Genomic DNA, 21,337 nt, shown 5'->3' on the forward strand with positions numbered 1-21,337 from the left:
AAAATGATCATTAGTTAAAACCTACCTATACAGGACTAACAGGATTTCATGTCAATGGGGAATTACTATAGGAGGTATTATTGAAAATCTGGCAATGAGCATATTGACAATCAAAAGGATTCTTCGTGTCAATCAGTTAGGCAACCGATATCATTTTAAAATATACATAAATTATTTTAGAATGAATCAAACAACCCACAAAATAATAACTGAAGCTTCTATATGTTACTAAAATGATATCGTAACAAAGGGGAATAGCTCTGGAAGCTATTATCGAAACATCATTGAAATTTGAAAGAATTATTTTGTTCGATATCATAGATAAAAACAAAATATAAATTTCAGAAAGATGAAATCATACTTCGAGTCTCTGGCGTGCTACAAGGGGAAATAACTATGTTAGTTATAATCAAACATCAATAGCATTCTTCATTCAATGAATTTAACAGACTTTATACATTTCACAAAGATATATGAATGGGGGTGGGGGAATTGGGGTTTAAAGTCCATTCGACACAAACTAAGTCATTTTAGGACTAACACATGGTTCAATTTTATTTCAATAATTCGCTTGCGTGCTGGGAATTTTAGCAGTGGGGAGAAACCGAGGGACCCCGAGGAAACCCACGAGGTTGGACAGGCAATCCCACTCCTTGCCACGCACGTACACCATTTGATTCGATGACAAACATTATGATCTAAAGCGCATGCGTTAACCCATTCTGCTTAAACTGTGCTAATAAATACGGGTATACTCCATACAACTATATGGAATTCCAACTGACAAGGGTTCTTTTACGTGCACGCCGATGTTTACGCTCCATTCCAACGATTAAACGTTATCCATTTGTCAGACCCTCTGCCCTGCTGCACTACTGAGATAAAGTGAAACTACGCCGGAAAATCCCGATGAACTTTCTCGGCCAACACAGGAGTCAAACACGGAACATCCAGGTTAGCGAGCCAATGTATTACTCACTAAGCCACCGCAGTTCGTATTAGTGTATGGTATAATTAAGGTCATATCTCATTAATAAATATGTACCAGCGGGCGCATTCAACAGTTTTTAATTCACACACGAATAAATAACGTGAGAGAATACTTAAAGTTGATTGGCGCCGTCAGCGCCGTCTTAACGCATGGGCACTCTGGGAATAGGAGCACCATCTTAGCGGTACATTATGTTTTTCATTTGTTTAATACACTGATTAGGTTGGAAGTACCAATACAATAAATATCTGTTTAAGTTTATAGAACATTTAGATTTTTATTCCTGTGAGTGGTTGTGGGGTAGGTAGGGGACTCCGTGCAATGTTTTGTCCCACGGCCTATAATGCTGTTAAGACGGCTATGTGTGCCGTTCCTTCATAAAGGTCGTTGCAGATGAAAACGACCTTTCTGCTAATACTGATATAGATGCTGGTTATCTGACACAAATCTAAATTACCAGTTATTGTTAAACTGTTATGAGATCGGTGAAATAAAATGGGATTTAGCGTCTTACTTTTCTGCCCCGACTGAGCTAGAAACAAAACAAAAAAGACGGCCATACGCCATACAGTGTGCTATGAGGTGCCACTCCCACTGAACTTTTTCGGTCGGCCAACATCGAAAACCGGATCTCCAAGTTAACGAGCCAACGTCTTACTCGCTGAACCACCGCGTTTTCCTTGTGAGATCGGTTTAGTAAATTGGACAATCCAGCATATATAAACATATTTTTATTGATAAATAGCAAAAGGAGCTTAGAGTAGCCCTTTCTTGGCATATTGTTATTAGCATTACAATTTTAAACTGGACAGGTCGTCTTGGTTTTATTTAAAACTGTGTTATATTGACAAAATAAGGTTACTGATTCAAGGGAGATAACGTGTGTTTCCATCCACAAATAATGAATGAAAACCTTTGCATGTCATGTTTGACTGTTTTCTTATAATATATAACTGCAGTGAAACTCAATGGGATTTAAAGTCCCACGGTTCTGCTTCGACTGGACTAATAAAGACGGACATACGCCATGAGTGTCCTATAAGGGAAATTTGCCCGGACAGCGATGCCACGGTCTACTCTTATATCGAATTCCAACTGTCAAGGGATCTTTTACGTGCACGGCAATGTCTACATGGGACGCAGAGTACTTAACTGTCAATCTACAGGCAAGATGTAATAAAATATATGCTGGTAGATGGTGTATTGAAAGCGAATCAAAAGGGGATATTTGAGTCAGGTCTCGAGTTTTGAGCACACGTCTTGTGAAATGGAAAATCTCGTACGTTTATAGATTAAATTAGGTCATTCTATTATATATTTTGTAACATATACACAACGAAAAAACCTTCACATTGGGGGATTACATTTATATCTCTTAATTCATTTCATATATATGTGGGGGGGGGGATATTTGTATGTTTTCTGTGTTTATAATTGGTATATTCTATCCTGAGAACAACCCCAACGCCCACTCCAATAATACTTCCATCAACTAACCACACATCACGGTTTGATTCTAAAATAAAAACAAGCCAAAAACAATTAAATGACAAAGAGGTTTTGATAAAATTAATTAAACAACTACGAGAGTCTCCTCATACTCTCCGTCGAAATCATATTCCCATTTAAGGGTTCATTACGGGACCTTGGTTTCCAACACTTATGAGGGATAATCAGTTAAATGTAATTATAAAACATGAATTACATGTAGCACATGAAATAAAATGGGGTTTAACGTCCTAATGTTTTGCTCCGACTGGGCTAATGAAGTCGGGCATTCGCCATACTGTGTACCATGAGGGAAATTTTGCCCGGACAGTGGATATTTTACGTGCACGCCAATGTGTACGCGGGAACTCGGTTTTCGTCCTATCCGAGGGACTTGTCAGGCCCTCCGTCCTGAACCACTGACAAGGGGAATCCATACCGAAAAATCCCGATGAACTTTCCCGGCCAACACCGTGAGTGAGACAGATGCGTAATGAAGATTTCATTTTTCTCGTTTTCTCTTTATCTAGTCACATTCAATTACTTTTTTGAATTGTCAGATATCTTCTTACAGTCTCACATAACAACTTTTGGTCTTCGAAGGAATTGTTAGTGAGCAGAAATTCGCCCGTGTATCTGGGATAACTTGTCACTTCAGTCGATTACATTGCAGGATAACTCGCGTTTTCCTCGTATAATCAACTCTCAAGATCATCGGATGGCATTGGTATTGACTGGATCAGAACCCTCTTGTTTAAAGTTAACATGAATAAACTAGACGTTTAAAAGGAAATATGTAGTATTTTTTTGTTCTAATTAAAGTTGCTAAGTCTGTAACTCAATATCATCCAAACTTTTACACGTTGAAAATACGAATTATTTGTCAATTCAAATCAACATTAACGTTGTGATCTTACCAGAAAAAGGCAGGCTTCTGATATCCAATATTTAAGACAAAATAAACATTTTACCATTGGTACACGAATCGTGTACCATAGTGCGTTTTAGCGTCATTTGCAACAAGTGACCAGAAAGAACGAGGCTAGACATATTCAACTGGAGAGCCTGCTTAATAGACTGGAATGACCAGACGCTAGAAATTGCTATAGGGTTGAGACACATGCGGTATTTCTCTGGACATAACTGATTTGAAATAAGAGTCAAAAAGGAAACAATTGAATGTAAATCAGTTTATATACAATCAGAATACATTATTATATGCGTTTCGACCCATTTGGGTCAATTTCTAGGTCCCAAATATTAGCGATTTAGCTCCTTTAAGTTGTTGTGCCGTTTAGGGATATATTCCAATAGGTTGACCATCAACTATTGAATACGAGTCGCACAGTTTAAGGTGAGGTGTCGCTTATACGTAGAAACACCTGTTACTATTTTTGTCACGGATACAACCTTTATTCTGCCACGTTACCCTAGTAATGTCCGCTTATTGCGTCACTTTGAGAGCCATTGTAATGCACTTTATTGATTACTTCACATAGTTTGGCCGCTTGCGAGATAGATCGTTCAGAAGCAGTACAAAATGTGTACTGTTTTAACCAGTGGCTTGCAGAGCTTTGTCGGTGTCCTGCCCACAGAGATCCATTTACTTCCTACTTCGAGAATAGATCCCTGTCCTAAATGGCCGCCATATCCAAAAATTAGTATACTGTTTTGTAATGCTGTTCTACCCTTTTTACATCTGGCGTACACACAAACTAAAGATTAAATAAACTTTTTCAACTTCATTAAATGGAGAGAGAGAGAGAGAAATGGGGTTTAACATCCACTCGACACAAACTAGGTCATTTCGGGACTAACACATGGTTTAATTTTATTTCAATAATTCGCTTGCGCGTAGGGGTCTTTAGAAAACCCACGAGGCTGGACAGGCGACCCTACTCCTTGTCACGTACCACCCGGGATTCGAAACCACGCCAGTTGACTCAATGACAGGCCTTGTGTCATTAAATGGAAGCAGAGTAACTAATTAAATACATTCTCAAGGTTTACTTAGTGTTTTCGACTAGAATTGTCGATTTAGGACTTAAAATGTCGGCCAACTAGCTTAGTGTCTGTTCTCAAGTTTAGACTCAAAAAGAAAATCAGATCAAATAAACTTTATAAACCAAGGGCAGTTTCAATGTAATAAAATATTTTTATTTTTAATTTCCTTCTTTGATCACCCCCCTCCCTACCCAACTACACGTATTATCTCAATCTTGGGGTGTTTTAATCTATTTAAATATTTAAATCACGGTCCTCCGCTGGATTTAGAGAGATGATTATAGGGTTGTTATATTAATAAATGTCTAAATAATAATTTATATAACATCTGTAACCAAAATAAAGGGGGGGGATCACGTGGCTAAGTGGGTAAGACGCTGGCTCGCTAGCCTGGAGGTCGGGTGTTCGATCCCTGCATTGGCCGAGAAAGTTCATTCAGATTTTCTGGCGTGGTTTCCCCTTGTCAGTGATGCAGGACGGGGGGCCTGACAAGGACAACTTTCTAGTCGTTCGGATGTGACGAAAAACCGAGGTCCCGTGTACACATTGGCGTGCACGTAAAAGATCCCTTGGCAGTTGGAATTCGATATAAGAGAAGGCCGTAGTGCCGCTGCCCGTGCAAAATTTCCCTCATAGCACACTGTATGGCGTATGCCCGTCTTCATTAACCCAGTTTAGGAGCAGAACAGTAGGACGTTAAACCCCATTTCATTTCATTTATTTCCAAAATAAAGACCTGCGATGGACAGATTTAGCTCTTACATAATGCATTTTTTAGACAAAGTTCTTTTGATTGTATTTCACCTTTCTTAATAAGGATTGAATAAAATAGTTGATAGTGTTCGTTACACAAAATAGTGTACCATATATTCAGAGAGGAAATGACGATGCACTTGATATCTCGAGTAGTGAGTGACACCAGATGTTCTGGAAAGGAAAAGGATTCAGACACATGTCAGTATATAAATATCCCACAACACATTTCTTCACTCAACATATCGACTAAATTGAAACGGGAACCATCTGTTGCCGGTCGACTATTATTTGCCTTATTCTTGTGAAATTTTTTAATTCGTGCTTACGATTATATTATACATTCCAGTCTGTTTCTTTTCCCAAGATTTGTTTTGACGTGTCGGTTGGCGCTCTGGCACGATTCCTCGCTGAAATATGTGTACGTATGTTCAATAGATATCCTGGAAGATCGAAATCTTGGATTAATTTCTACCACACCATCAAATATTGGATTATAACAATTTGAATATCTGAACAAGTCAGCGGTGTGTTTATTAATAATACGATCGACGTGGTCGTCGTTGAAGGAGAAAAATACACAAAGATATCAGGCATTTTGAAAAGAATTTAAGATTTAATAATTATTGGAACCTTTAGTTGAATACCGAGCGTTCAAGATTTTTTTATTCGCGATACCAGATGACTGCTTATATGTTATAATAGTTGATTGTACATGGGAATCCTATATTTGAACAGAGCTAAACCATAAACAATAAGCGATAACTTTCAGTAGTGTGTTAACGGGTACTCGTAGCTCCCTAAATACACAGATCGTATACTAGCGCTTCGGTAATTGACAATACACAATTAAATTTTTAAACAATCAAGAAATTATTTATTATATATATATTTTTACAAAAAATCAAGACATTGTTCATTTTATTTATAGTGTGGTATATATATGAAGGGTCCTAAATTACAGGACAACCCAGTAGAAATGAGGTCGCTTAGAAAACGTATATGGCGTTTCTTTTACATTAGTTTAATTATCGGATTTATTTATTGGAGGATAAATCAACATGGTGATACTTCCGGTAGTCCGGGTGAACTGGTGAAGTTTGATAACGAGGTAAAATTAGTTGAAAATAAAGACAATGAGGAATCAAATATTGAAAGTAAAAATAAGGACAAAGACGATACGTTAGAAAAGGACACAATATTAGTGGTTACTAAGGAAAAGACAGTTATTGAAGCTACAAAGCAAATTGTGCGCGCAACAACAACAAGAAAACCACAACCAGGTAAACATGGCGGTATATTAGATTCAAAATTATATCCAACATTTATACGTGGCGCTGGCTTATTTTGTTCCTTACTGAGGATGTCGAATGTTTTGAAAAATTTTAATTCACCATATCTTTGTAAATACTGATTCGAATTTCACAATATTGTAGTTCTTTATGTTTGTCGTGTTTTTTGTACACGGTGAACAGTCCATATGCTGATTACACTATTTTGCCTGATTACACTATTTTTTGCCTATACCGTTTTTTTTAGGACTTTGAATTTTGTCTAATGGTTTGGATTGTTCGTACTTGGTTTTATTTTATTACTATCTCTAATGATTCAAAATCTCCCAATGGCCATCAGCAGCTAGGTTGGAAGGCCTAGTTAACTAGCAATTCCATAACTAGAACGTCTAAATAAGTAGAGAACGATTCAATTCAATGTTTTTATCTTCAACTCATATCAGCTGTTACAATTGATTTAAATATACAACATACAGTGATATCACCAAGATGAAAGCAGACGTAAATCAATAGTAGTCGTGGTCGTAGTCGTAGTCGTAGTCGTAGAGACAGTGTATTCATTTTAGAAGTTGTTTTCATTTTAGAAATTGTGACATTGTTTTTATTTTAGAAATCGCAATTCTTTTTTAATTTTCAAAATTGTGCCTTTAAATATTATAGAATTGTTATTTTTGTTTTTTCTTTAGTTTTTTGAAACGGGTGATTTGTCCGCAATTTTGAAAATTATAAAATTTTGGGTAATTATTTCAAAATTGTCACCTTTTTTTCAATTTTCAAAATTGTCACCTTTTTTTCAATTTTCAAAATTGTCACCTTTTTTTCAATTTTCAAAATTGTCACTTTTTATTGCAATTTTCAAAATTGTCACTTTTTATTGCAATTTTCAAAATTTTTACTCTTTTTTGCAATTTTCAAAATTGTCACATTTTTGTAATTTTCAAAATTGTCACTTTTTTGCAATTTTCAAAATTGTCACCTTTTTTTCAATTTTCAAAATTGTCACCTTTTTTTCAATTTTCAAAATTGTCACCTTTTTTTCAATTTTCAAAATTGTCACTTTTTATTGCAATTTTCAAAATTGTCACTTTTTTGCAATTTTCAAAATTGTCACTTTTTTGCAATTTTCAAAATTGTCACTTTTTTGCAATTTTCAAAAGTGTTATTTTTGTTAAGATTTAGATAAGTTAAGTCTTTTATTAAAATTGTAATTGAATTTCAGGTGATAACGGTTCACCGGTGAATGTGAACGTTTCCTTGTTGTCAGCTGAAGAAAAGAATAGATATGATCAGGGCTTTAAAGGAAATGCATTCAATGAATTCGCCAGTGATTTGATTTCCTTACATAGAAAAGTTCCAGATTCACGACCTCAAATGTGAGTAAACAGGTTTAAACATCATTCGGCGTTCAAACATCGTCAGTGGCAACCATGCTTAATTTTGTTCGGGTGAATAAATTGTCAGCGGCAACCATGCTTAATTTTGTTCGGATGAATAAATTGTCAGTGGCAACCATGCTTAATTTTGTTCGAATGAATAAATTGTCAGTGGCAACCATGCTTAATTTTGTTCGGATGAATAAATTGTCAGTGGCAACCATGCTTAATTTTGTTCGAATGAATAAATTGTCAGTGGCAACCATGCTTAATTTTGTTCAGATGAATAAATTGTCAGCGGCAACCATGCTTAATTTTGTTCGGGTGAAAAAATTGTCAGTGGCAACCATGCTTAATTTTGTTCCTGTGAATAAATTGTCAGCGACAACCATGCTTAATTTTGTTCGAATGAATAAATTGTCAGTGGCAACCATGCTTAATTTTGTTCAGATGAATAAATTGTCAGCGGCAACCATGCTTAATTTTGTTCGGGTGAAAAAATTGTCAGTGGCAACCATGCTTAATTTTGTTCCTGTGAATAAATTGTCAGCGACAACCATGCTTAATTTTGTTCGGATGAATAAATCGTCAGTGGCAACCATGCTTAATTTTGTTTCTGTGAATAAATTGTCAGCGGCCACCATGCTTAATTTTGTTCGGATTATTAAATTGTTTTGGGTTGGGTTTTTTTCTTCTTTTCTTTTTGCGTATATCTCAAGAACTGCTTGTCAGATCGTTTAGATCTTTTTGAATTGATCTGAAATTGAGTGTCACTTAGGAAATGGGAAATGTTCGAAATTGCCAAATGTGTAGTTTTATAAAATATTGTCGTAATTTTCACATAACTAAAGATATTAGGGGCCAAATCTTGAAAAAATTTACATTTATTATTACATGTATTATTTATAATGACATTTTGTAAAGGGTTGGAAAATGATCTGTACCCAACCCAATACAAAAATAATGATACCGCGCCTACCATACTTAAGACACATATCCTAGGAGTTTAAGGAGCCAAGTGTTCCATGACCTTAGTCAAGCAAAAATAATAAAGAAATTATTATTTATGAAATAAACCACACTGTTCAATATACGACATTTACTAATGAATCAATAAAGTATATACTAATACTAATATTGATATACACCAGCTGACTACAGCCCTGTATACAGTATACAATGAGTATTATGATTACGCCGTAAAATCAAATCATAACCTATTAATCTATAATGATATGGTCAACGCCCTTTTATTCTCGCAAAGCACCACTTGAAATGAAATGGAAGCTTAAAGGCTCAATACCACTCTTGATGTAACTGAAAAACATGTCCCAATCTTTATTATGGTCAACAAATTGTACTATTTTACAATATTCCAATTAATTGATGATACAAATTTCATCTTAACACACATAATTTCAAAAATTGGAAAAATTCAACTAAATGATCTGAAAAGCCTAACGTAAACCTTTTCAAATGTGACTTGGATTTAAAAATATTTTCGAACCCACTGGACAAGTAAAATAGGATGTAATGGATAATTTACACAACAGGTAGAACACTTAAACATCTAATACTTAGAATAAGGCTATTATTTATTTTCTGAAGCTGTCAAGCCAACAAAAGTGTTATTGTCCCTTTAAAGATACATTATGGGAGATTCGATAACGAGTTGGCAGTTCTCACTATAATAGTTAAAAACTAGATACTGTAAAGACAATTTGCTGAAAATTTCATTCAAATTGATCCACTATGAACCGAGAACTAAGCGTTTGAAATGTCCGCCTAGCCTCTATCATTATTACTAAAGTCAGTACGATAAACAGCATAGTCTCGATTATCCATTTAATCGTAGAATCGTGAAGGAAAGTTATGCAGTAAATCGGCTCATAATCCACTTAAGATTGCAGGCTAGCGATGCCATCTAGAGTTGATTATGGTATGGATAGTTTAATTAAAGTCTAATTAATAATTTAGATAACATTTCAGGCCTAAAGAAAGACCTGCAATACACAGATTTAGCTCTTGCATAATGGTTGTTTAATTTCCTACTGTTAAACATTAAGAGGGCTTATAAAGATAGGCATAAGCTATTCAGTGTGGTATGAGGGATTTTTCCTATGGGAAGCAAACGAAATTTAATGGGGGGCTTAACATCCTACTAATTTAAACCACTTACCCACCGGGTTAATTAGTTTATTGGGCAGACGGTATGCAGTGTGCTATTAGTGCGGTGGGGGGGGGGGATATTTGCTATGAGGATCAAATTAAATGAAATCGGGGATTAACATGCTACTTTTTAAAACACCAACAGAACTAATGAAGATGGGAATACGTTATTCATTGTGGTATGAAGGACATTCAACTTGGATTTACAACTGTCAAGATATAGTTTACGTCCCATCTGGACGACTAGACAATTTTTCTGGCAGTTTCTGGTACATGCAATATCAGATACATGATGGCTCCTCCCTAATAATGATTTCCAGATTAGCGTGTAACAGACATGTATTGTCATATTATAGATAATCGGTTTGCATTAGATTGATTAATTCCTGCATCTCTACGTGTAACAGGGGGTTGGTTGGGTGGTTAACGCGTGGGCGTTGTATCATGAGGTCTTTCATTGAGTCAACAGACGTGACAAGGAGTAGGGTTACCTGTCCAACCTCGTGAGAAAGTTCAACCAGGGATACAGGATGAAAAACCCAGGTCCCGTGTACACATTGGCGTGCACGTAAAAGATCCCTTAACAGTTGGAATTCGATATGAGAGTAGGCCGTAGTGCTGCTGTCCGGACAAAATTTCCCTCATATCACACTGTATGGCGTATGCCCGTCTTCATTAGCCTAGTTCGCAGCAGACCATTTCATTTCATTTCAAAATTAAAAAAATAAGTTTTAGCTTTGGAAAGGATACAAAACTTGTTTAAGATATTTCTTTTTCTATGTTAATTCATATCTATTTTGTAATGCTAATATTTGTTATATATATGTTTTGAATTCATATATTTTTTTTATTCAGGTGTAAAAATGTAACATATGATGCAAACCTACCACAGACGAGTGTAATTATAACATTTTATAACGAGGCGTGGTCCACGTTAATACGATCTATCCACAGTGTACTAGAAAGATCCCCACCACATCTTATTAAAGAGATTATACTGGTTGATGATGGCTCAGAAAAGGGTAGGTTCGGCTCTTTGTGTTTCATTGCGATATCAAAGTTGGGCTTGTAGGCACTACGGCCTACCCTTATATCGAATCCAACTGTCAGGGGATCTTTTACGCGCACGCCAATGTGTACACGCGACCTCGACTTTTCATCCCATCCGAACGACCAGACAGCTGCCCTTGTCAGACCCTCCGTCCTGCATCACTGAACTTTCTCGGCCAATGCAGGGATCGAACAGATAGTATTATATATACAATGTATTATTAAATTTAATATAAACTATAGAATCCGATAGATATTGTCTATAACAACCAGTTTTATTTTCTATTTCAGCCATCCTAGGTAAACCACTGGAAGATTACATACGTAATTTCCCTAAAGTGAAGTTATTTAGAAATAAAAAGAGGGACGGGTTGGTGTCAGCCAGGATAAAGGGGTATGAAGAAGCTACAGCCCCTATTTTAACATTTCTCGACTCTCATATAGAATGTAATCACGGTAAGTTACTGGTCCTGTTTTAATCGCGACTCTCAAATAGAACATGATCCCAGTAAGCTGCAGTCCCCTATTTTAATATATCGGTCGTCATAAAGAATGTATTAACGGTAAGTTACGGCTCGTATTTTAACATCTCTCAACTCTCATATACAGTGTGACCACGGTTAACTACAACCCCATATTTTAACATATCTCGACTCATAGAATGTAATCACGGTAAGTTAGAAGCCCTGTTTTAATTTCAACTCTCATATAAAATGTAACCACGGTAAGCTACAGTCCTCTATTTTAATATCTAGATCCGCATAAAGAATGTAATCACATACAGTGTAACCACGGTGAGCCACAGCCCCTATTTTAACATCTCGATTCTCATAAAGAATGTAATCACGATACTTTATAACTCATATTTTGTTATATAATACGCTACAGTTCAGAGGGAGAGCGCGAATAGGAGTTTAACGTCTTTTTGAGACTAACAAATGGTTCAATCTTTTACAGTAATTCGTTTTCGCGTAACGATCTTTAGCAGTGGGAGGAAATCGGGGGACCCATAGAAAACCCACGAGGTTGGACAGGCGATCCTATGTCATGTACACGTGGGAAATCAAAACCACGCCGCTTGACTCAATGACAGACCTTATGATCTAACGTGCACGTGTTAAACCATTTGGTCACCCAATCCCCCTTGCTGAAGTGGGGGTAAAAACTATGTTCTGTTATTGAACAAACATCCTTGATACCGCTTGCTGGTTGTTTTTGTAGCTTGTTAAATTAGTGGGTTTATTGTTTTCTGATTTGTCAAATATATTTCTAACAGCATCATCACATCCCACCACTTTATATTGTAGGATGGTTAGAACCTCTTCTAGATCCAATAGCAAAAGATGAAACAGTTTCAACGTTTCCCACTCTTGATGTGATCGACGATGAAACTCTAAAGTATGAACCATTGTGGGACTCACCATCTTACGGAGTATTCCGATGGAGAAATTTATTGTTCAACTGGGACAATATGCCACCGGTGGTTACACAAGCAAGAAAATCGGCAGCCGATAATATAAGGTACACCCGGGTCCTACAAAATTAATCCCCATTATCCCAGTCAATGCAAACAAGTAAGACGTAAAACCCCATTTCATTTAATTGTGTCATCAGGCCTAAAGTACTGCGAAAAGTGAGCAATAGTAAATATATGTTATAGATATGCACATATTCGACATGTTGACAAAATTATGGGTAATTGAAATGCAATACTCTGGGCGCTCTTGTCAGTTGTTAGTAGGACCTTGTATTCCCGTTTCTATCAAGCGATAATCTTGGAATTAACCTCTTAAATCCAAGTCAGATGTTGCTAAACCTAGCGAGTCTTAATTCTTAGAAATGTAGCATTTCCACTGAGTCCTTAGTCGACCGAGGAGTAGGGTCGCCTGTCCAACCTCGTGGGTTTTCTCCGGGTCCTCCGGTTTCCTCCCACTGCTAAAGACCCCTACGCGAAACGAATTATTGAAATAAAATTGAACCATGTGTTAGTCCCGAAATGACCTAGTTTGTGTCGAGAGGACGTTAAACCATTTCTCTCTCCCCCTTGGCCGACCGACGTCAACCATGTCTGTTCTGTACGCTTTTTTGAATGCCAATTCTTTGAAATATATATATAGCATATCTACTCAATCCTAGGTCGAGCTATTGGCTCGGCAGACTGAAGCCTAGGGTCTGATGATCGAGGGTAGCCTGTCGCCAAGGTGTATAATATTTTTGGCAATGTCATAAGCCTTTTTTACACGCACCGTGGTCTCTACATCCGTCATAACCCTTTGCCTATGGGGTTAGGGCACGTGATTGTTGGCAAGATCGTAGGTTAGGGTTAGGATAAGCATTGGGGCTAAGTCCAGCGTTAGGTTTAAGAATTTGGGGGAGAGGTTAAGAACGTTTTATATATTATTGTGTTATATTTCACAGATCACCAACTATGCCTGGTGGATTGTTCAGTATCAACAAGGCATACTTCCAGAAACTAGGAACCTATGATCCGGAAATGAAAGGCTGGGGAGGAGAAAATTTAGAACTTTCTTTCAAGGTGAGTTTATATAGCTCTTAATTCGTCGAACAAAGTGTTACATGTAGGTGGTTTACTTTGCAGAGGTTTTGTTTATTTATTTAAGTGGGGCTTGTAGGGGAAGTAGAATTCACATTATCAATCTGAATAAAATACATTCAATTGACTAACTCCTCACATCAAGCAGAACGCATGTTATATAACAACTCTTCCAGATCCTTGTGTTGTGAAGACAAGTAAAACGAAATTATGAACTATAAAAAATGAAACCAAATAGGATATTTGTTTTAATCAGATTGCAATGTTATTCAAATGTAATTTTTGAATTTGACAACAAAATGCAAGCAGATATTTTGACAATTGAAATCTGACATTAATAATCTATGTACAAATAATGAAACGAGGCTAACTGTTATTCAGACATATTATTGATTTTCAATTACGCTCACTTTCTAATATTCGTCGTTGAGGCAATGGTCGATTAAAGAATCTGTTTAGTTTATTTTTATACACGGAAGTATTTAATTTTAAATTATTGTCTTTATAGTAACAGGGGAACAGATGTCTTATATTTGGAAAATATGCCAACTATTTGACAACTCCTTTTAATTTAAAAACTTTCTTATGAGAAAGTCAGTTATTTTTGGTAGGTTATCCTGATAAGATCCATACACTGTTTGATTAATTTGAAAATATGCCAGTCATTTGGAAATTAAATGAGGTTTAACGACCTACTGTTCTGCTCCGACTGTGCTAATGAAGACGGATATACGCCATACAGTGTGCTATATGAGGGAAATTTTGCTCTGACAGCGGCACTACGGCCTACTCTTATATCGAACGTCACCTACATGTATACGCGGAGATGTATCTGTCTGTTGTAGCACGAAACATTATATATAAATTTCAACAGATTTGTTGACGATCTTATGGATTTGTTGTCCCCCAATTAAGTACTGAAACCAACGTCTTAAATAAATTTGAGGTTTTAACGTCCTACTGTTCTGCTCCGGCTGGGCTAATAAAAACGGGCATACGCCATACAGTGTGCTATGAGGGAAATTTTGCTCGGGCAGCGATCCTACGGCCTACTCTTATATCGAATTCCAACTATCAATGTGTACAGGAGACCTCGGTTTTTCGTCCCATCCGAACGATTATACGCTGTCCAAATACTGTTACATTAATATGTCACTTTTTATTAACGAACTTGAGTTTGAAAATACTTCAGGATTTCTGGTACTAAATTTAGAATTCAACTCTGTTCTCCAGTTTTTTTTTAATTTATAATTAAACTAATTCCAAAAGATCAACAATTTTTGTATTGTTTGAAGGTCAAAGTCATAGCGCCGGAAGTGCCGCTATTAATTTACTTATTTGAACTTCCTCAATCAATTTAAAACGGTTCTGTTTTTTTTTTATTATTATTATTATTTTGTGCATATTAAAACCACAACAGGTCTGAATGAAGGTTAAATATAGTGTTTAAAGACATAGCATGTCTGAATATAGGTTAAATATAGAGTTTGGAGCTCCATCCGATCTGAATATAGATTAAAGTGTTTAAAGCCCCACCGGGTCTGAATATAGGTTAATTATAGAGTTTAAATATAACCAACAATATTATTTTTTTTTTTTTAAAAAAGAAGAAAAAACGTTTTAGTCCAAACAATGTCAAGGCAAATTTAAGTTATGACCCTTTAACGTTTACATGAGTTTCTTTGTGTGCCTTGGGTAAACATAGTAATAATAATTCGGTTCTCGGTTTCGTGCAAGATGGTCAAGGAAGCGTTTTCATCTATGCTTTATTACAGTCTTTCCGTCTGCTTACATTTGAAGAGTCCAGGGGAAGAACGATCTAGGTCACATTTTTGTCTTTCCTTTCTCACAATTCTGAGTGCAGTGCCCTTTACTTTAAGGTTTGGGGACATACAGTCAAGGAGTTAGCAACGGTCGACACTAACCTACGTATGCCACTGTTTTATACTCTCACCATGAGAAGGGGTTTGGATGGCCGAATGGTTAACGCGTGCGTGTTGTATCATAAGGTCTGTCAATGGCGTGGTTTCGATTCCCCTGTTCTACGTGATAAGTAGTACGGTCGCCTCTCCAACCTCGTGAGTTTTCTCCGGGTCCTCTGGTTTCCTCCCACTGCTAAGACCCCTACACGCAAGGGATAAAATTGAACCATATATTAGTCCCGAAATGACCTAGTTTGTGTCGAGTGGGCGTTATACCCCATCTCTCTCTCTCTCTCTCTCTCTCTCTCTCTCTCTCGTACTAGCCATGAGAAAAAAAGTTGACCAAAACCGGATATGGTCAAATACAAATAAGGTTAGCGGTCATGTTTAAATTAAAGTGTGCAAAATTATAGGTGTATAATATATGTTATTGGTTTAGTTTAGATTTGGATGTGTAACGGAAGTATACTGATGGTACCCTGTTCCCATGTCGGACATATCTTCCGTCACGTGATGCCTTATACAATTCCAGGGGAAAATACCGTCTGGAAGAACTCAGCTAGGGTAGCAGAAGTCTGGATGGACGAGTATAAACAATATTTATATGACTATTATAAACCTGACCTTGTAAGTTATTTAATTACTTTTCTTTTAACAACCAGAACTAAGACTAATAAATGTTTACCCTAATGTGGTTTGTTCCATATACTAAACTTACGCTGCCTGTCTACCGCTTGGCTCGCTAGCCTGGAGATCGGGTGTTCGATCCCTGCATTGGCCGAGAAAGTTCATTCAGATTTCCCGGTGTGGTTCCCCCTTGTCAGTGATGCAGGATGGAGGGCCTGACAAGGACAGCTGTCTAGTCATTCGGATGAGACGAAAAACCGAGGTCCCGTGTACACATTGGCGTGCTCGTAAAAGATGCCTTGACAGTTGGAATTCGATATAAGAGTAGGCCGTAGTGCCGCTGTCCGGGTATGCCCATGGGGTATGCCCATCTTCATTAGCCCAGTTCAGAGCAGAACAGTAGGACGTTAAACCCCATTTCATTCCATTTCATTTCTGTCTACCGCTTTCCTCCCATTGATAAAGACCCCTACGCGCAAGCGAATTATTGAAATTAAGTTGAACCATATTATTTTAGTCTCGAAATGACCTGTTTTGTGTCGAGTGGACGTTGCATCTCTCTCTCTCTCTCTCTCCCCCATTCACACACCTGTGTGTATATTACAGTCTCAAATAGATGTTACAAGTCGTAAGGAACTGAGAAAAAGTCTCCATTGTAAGAGTTTTGATTGGTATTATAAAAACCTACTGTCACCAACCATGTGGATTCCAAATGACGTTATATCCGGTGGTCACGTAAGTTGTCTCCTTTTTTAAATAACTGATATATTCAAATACATACTGTGATTGGCAGGGTCAGATTGTATTGGGCCCCTGGCTGAAAATGTCATTGGGGTCCATGCATCAATGTAAAAGGAGTATAGCCTGGTCATTGTGCGCCAATCTGACACACATGCAATTTAATATGGGTATATAGATAGATGTATTTGGTACAAACACATACAATATAATAAATGACATTGTACACAAACACATTTAAAATTAATTTTGTGTTCCATTTAATACTTAAGGGTCCCTGAGTGGCTGCAGCCCAACAAGTGCCCTCCGCCACACACACACACACCCACACACACACCCACCCACACACTCCACTTTAATCCGGTCCTGCTGATTAAAGGGGCCGGATTAATCATTAAACTCTATCGGACATTACCGGAGCCAGGGGGTTTCATTATTACGACAATGACTCACTAAACCTAAGCATGGGGAGTTGGGGGGGGGCGGTCTGGTTTTCCTAGTCAGTAGACATTGGTAGAGGTCTAGCAAGGAAACGTCTAGTTGTTCAGGTAGAACGGACAACTGAGATCCATCCGAATTCGATGAAGAGTAGCCGGTTATGCCGCTGTCTGGGCCAAATTTCGTTTAGATATCCCTATCTGTGACATACTCCCTGCAAACTTCCAGTCTAAATAAAAACTGATATCAGATGTTCTAGAGATGTGCATTTTTTTATATTTTAGGTGAAGAGTTTAGGTAAACCAGGGTTTTGTTTAGATGCCATGTCAGGGGATGGAGTTTATGGAATATATCATTGTTATGATAATAATGCTAATCAGGTAATAAATGGTGGCCATATCGATGCTAATCATCAGAATGGTGTTAGTTCGAACCGCAAGAGAAGTCTATTATGCTTCCATGTAGGGGCCAGTGGGGCGAAAGACGAGAGGACCTAGTGAAAACCGACAAGGTTAGGTAGGCGACCCAAGTCCTTGTCACGTACAAGTGTTGGATCGAAGGTACGCCGCATAACTCAATGACAGACCTTATGATCTGAAACGCAGGCGTCAGCCCTCCACCACCATCACCCCTTCGACCACAACTTACATTAGTTAGTAAACATTACTGTCCCGTTATAATTTCAAGCATAAGGGAGATCACTCCCATCGACATCCCGGTGTTGCCAGGATTGAGCACACTGTACTATTCACAAATGAATCTATGTCATGACACACCTTACTATGTAAAACGTTGAATGTTGGAGCCATATAATTGACCAAGCAACACAAAATAAGTCATTCTGGGATTAACATATAGTTTATATCTTTAAAGAAAGCGGAGAAACCAAAGAACCTATAGTGTTAGATTGGTACCACGACACATGCATCGGTGGCAGACATTCGGATTTAGACTACTCGGGAAGTAAGATTGTTATCACACATGATTTTAAACTGATAATCTTAGTAAATATTCTTTCTTTTATTTCAGAATTTTTACTTCACGAAAGAGGGTTTATTATTAACAGAAGTTTCAGCTCAAGACTTTCATAAATGTGTATCTTTTTATACGAAACCTTCCACACTGAGAAAGTGTGACGTCAAATGTAGATATCAAATATTTAAATATCAGGTAGTAGAAAACTTTTTAATATTTCTATAATCGAGTCTACTTTGACTGGAGTGGTTTGGGTGATAGGTAGTAATTTAGGGTAACTTTAACGGGTGGTTTGGGGTGATAGGTAGTACCAAAAGGTAACTTTAACGGATGAGTTAGGGGTGATAGGTGGTATTTAAGGTTAACTTTGGCTTGTGGGGAGATAGGTAGTATCTAAGAGTAACATAAACTGGGGTAAGTTGGGGATGATGATTAGTATCTAAGGGTAACATTAACTGGAGTGGATTTAGGGTTATAGGTAGTATTTAAGAGTAACTTTAACTGGGAGTGGGTTGGGGCGATAGGTAGTATCTAAGGGTAACTTTAAGTGATAGGTTGGGGGCTTGACGATAAGTATTTAAGGGTAACTTTGACTGGAGAGGTTTGGGGTGATAGGTAGTATTTAACAGTCACTTTAACCGGGGTTGGATTGGGGCGGTAACTTTAACCGGGGATCGGTTGGAACGGTAGGTAGTATCTAAGGGTAACTTTAAGTGGGATGGGTTGGGGGTGATGATTAGTATTTGAGGATATCTTTAACTGGGAAAAGTTTGTCCCCATCCCCGCGGTCTTGATATGCTTTGGATCTAGGCTACGATTCTCTTTAAATCCTTTCTCTCCTAACTCCCTGTAAAGGTGGGGGCGGGGGGGGGGGGGTAGTGAATCGTGTGAACAGGGGACTCCTGAACTTCCCTCTAGCACTGATCTCGCTAGCGCCATAAACCGCCCTTCTTTTCAAAAGGAAATTTTTTTAGGTGCTAATTAGAATATTCTAGAACTGTTTTGTTCTCCCAAGAATCAAAAATATTTGTGTCTTATATATAAACTTCTTTTTCTTCTTTTTTTTACAGAACAGTCAATTTTTTAATCCAGCAACAAATAAATGTTTAGCTATACCCATGTCTAGTGATCTAAAGGGACCAGAAGAAGCAGATTGTGATGATAAAAGTCGAACATTATGGGAGATACACCCTAGAATAAAACATGATGATGATGATGATGATGATGATGAATAAAACCAATACTGATTTTAATCCTTGAGTGGCATTTAGCGATTGAGCATATTAAAAACACAATTTATATGGAAAACAATCACCCACACATATAATACTTGTCTGAACTATATGAGTATAAACCAATGATTGTTTTCCATATAAATTGTGTTGTTTTCAATATGTGTGTGGAATAGCTTTATATGACGTCCGCTTCCACCTAAGTGATATCGCAGACAAAAACTGACAGTACAGTGTGATGGCTCAGTGTGGATGACGCTTTCTGGCTAACCACGGGTTCCCACCCGATGTTGGCCGAAAAATTTCCTTGGATTTTTTCGGCACAGTTTATCTTGTCAGTGCTGCAGGACATAGGGCATGGCAAGGTAAAGCGTCTAGTCGTTAGTATGGGTTTAAAATTCGAATTCCGGTGTACACGTTGTTTTGCACGTAAAACAACCCTTTACAGTAGCTGTTCGGGCAAGATTTCCCTCATAGACACTGCGTACTGTCTTGTTTACTTACGGGGGGCGAATGATTAACGCGTGCGCGTTGCATCATAAGGTCTGTCATTGAGTCAGGTGGCGTGGTTTCGATTCTCCGCTTGTACGTGACAAGGAGTAGGGTGAAATAAAATTGTGTTAGTCCTGAATTGATCTTGTATTGCGTCGAGTGGACGTTATCCCCCCCCCCCCCCCACACACACACACACACACACACACACCCTGTCTCTCTCTCTCTACACACGCACACACACACACACTATCTCTCTCTCTACACACGCACACACACACACTCTCTCTCTCTCTCTACACACGCACACACACACACTCTCTCTCTCTGGTTCTCTCTTCATTAGCCCAGTCGGTTATAGGGTATCATGTTAATTACTGTATACTAAATTATACGACATGTCATTATAGGGATTGACCATTGGACGGCAATGTGGTTGGAAACAGATTGTGTATGAAATGGGATAAGGTTTAACGTCCCACTTATCATATGCACCAACGGTTATACAGTGTGCTATTACGGACATTTTGCACAAAAAATCCGATCTGCACCGCAGACGAGTGGAAACCATGTTGGAAATTCCCGAGTGATTGGTAAATAGGACTGATATATACGACTGAATAGAACACAGTGAGAGTATAATACCTTTATCCAGGTTGAAGCAAGAAAGTAAAATCGTCCTACTTTTACACTTCAATCGGGGGATCACGGTTTCAGTGAGTAAGACACCTCTTCGTTACCCAGGAGGGGAGCCACGGTGGCTAAGTGAGTAAGACGTGGGTTCTCTACCGGTGTTGGCCGAGATAGTTAATCGGGATTTTCTGGCGTGGTTTCCCCTTGTCAGTGGTGAAGGACGGAAGGCCTGACAGGCACAGCTGCCTAGTCGTTCAGATGGGACGAAAAACCGATGTCTCGTGTACACATTGGCGTGCGCGTAAAAGATTCCTTGGCATTTGGAATTTGATATGAATAGCCGTAGCGTCGGATGTCCGGGCAAACTTCCCTCATAACATACTGTATGGCGTATGCCCGTCTTCATTCGCCTAGTCGGAGCAGATCAGTAGGCCGTTAAACCCCATTTATTTCATTTCATTTCACTCATAGCACACTGTATGCCCGTCTTCATTCGCCCAGTCGGAGCAGATCAGTAGACCGCTTAACCCCATTTCATTTTAGTTACCCAGGAGGGCTCGGGTTTGCTCCTGGTATTGACCAAGAAGGTTCCCCTGTAGTTTTCGG

At 38.0% G+C, this 21,337-nt stretch overlaps 1 protein-coding gene across 4 annotated transcripts; it reads left to right on the forward strand.

The window, feature by feature from the left end:
• Positions 1-5,543: 5,543 nt before the first annotated feature.
• LOC126820422 (putative polypeptide N-acetylgalactosaminyltransferase 9) lies at positions 5,544-19,632 on the forward strand. Of its 4 annotated transcripts, XM_050548374.2 has the most exons (12): positions 5,573-5,657; positions 6,168-6,519; positions 7,748-7,901; positions 10,926-11,092; positions 11,412-11,576; positions 12,428-12,641; positions 13,539-13,656; positions 16,041-16,223; positions 16,830-16,958; positions 17,684-17,779; positions 18,429-18,569; positions 19,445-19,632. In XM_050548374.2, the coding sequence occupies exons 2-12, from the start codon at positions 6,180-6,182 to the stop codon at positions 19,607-19,609; spliced, it is 1,872 nt and encodes a 623-aa protein (XP_050404331.2). In that variant the 5' UTR covers positions 5,573-5,657; positions 6,168-6,179; the 3' UTR covers positions 19,610-19,632. The 4 variants fall into 4 exon arrangements, with proteins under 4 accessions (XP_050404332.2, XP_055957175.1, XP_050404330.2 ...); XM_050548373.2 differs by having other exon boundaries at positions 5,547-6,519; XM_056101200.1 differs by lacking the exon at positions 16,041-16,223 and having other exon boundaries at positions 5,545-6,519.
• The last annotated feature ends 1,705 nt before the right edge of the window (positions 19,633-21,337 follow it).

The sequence above is a fragment of the Patella vulgata genome, chromosome 5 (genome assembly GCF_932274485.2).
Source record: "Patella vulgata chromosome 5, xgPatVulg1.2, whole genome shotgun sequence".
In the NCBI taxonomy this organism is placed as follows: domain Eukaryota; kingdom Metazoa; phylum Mollusca; class Gastropoda; family Patellidae; genus Patella; species Patella vulgata.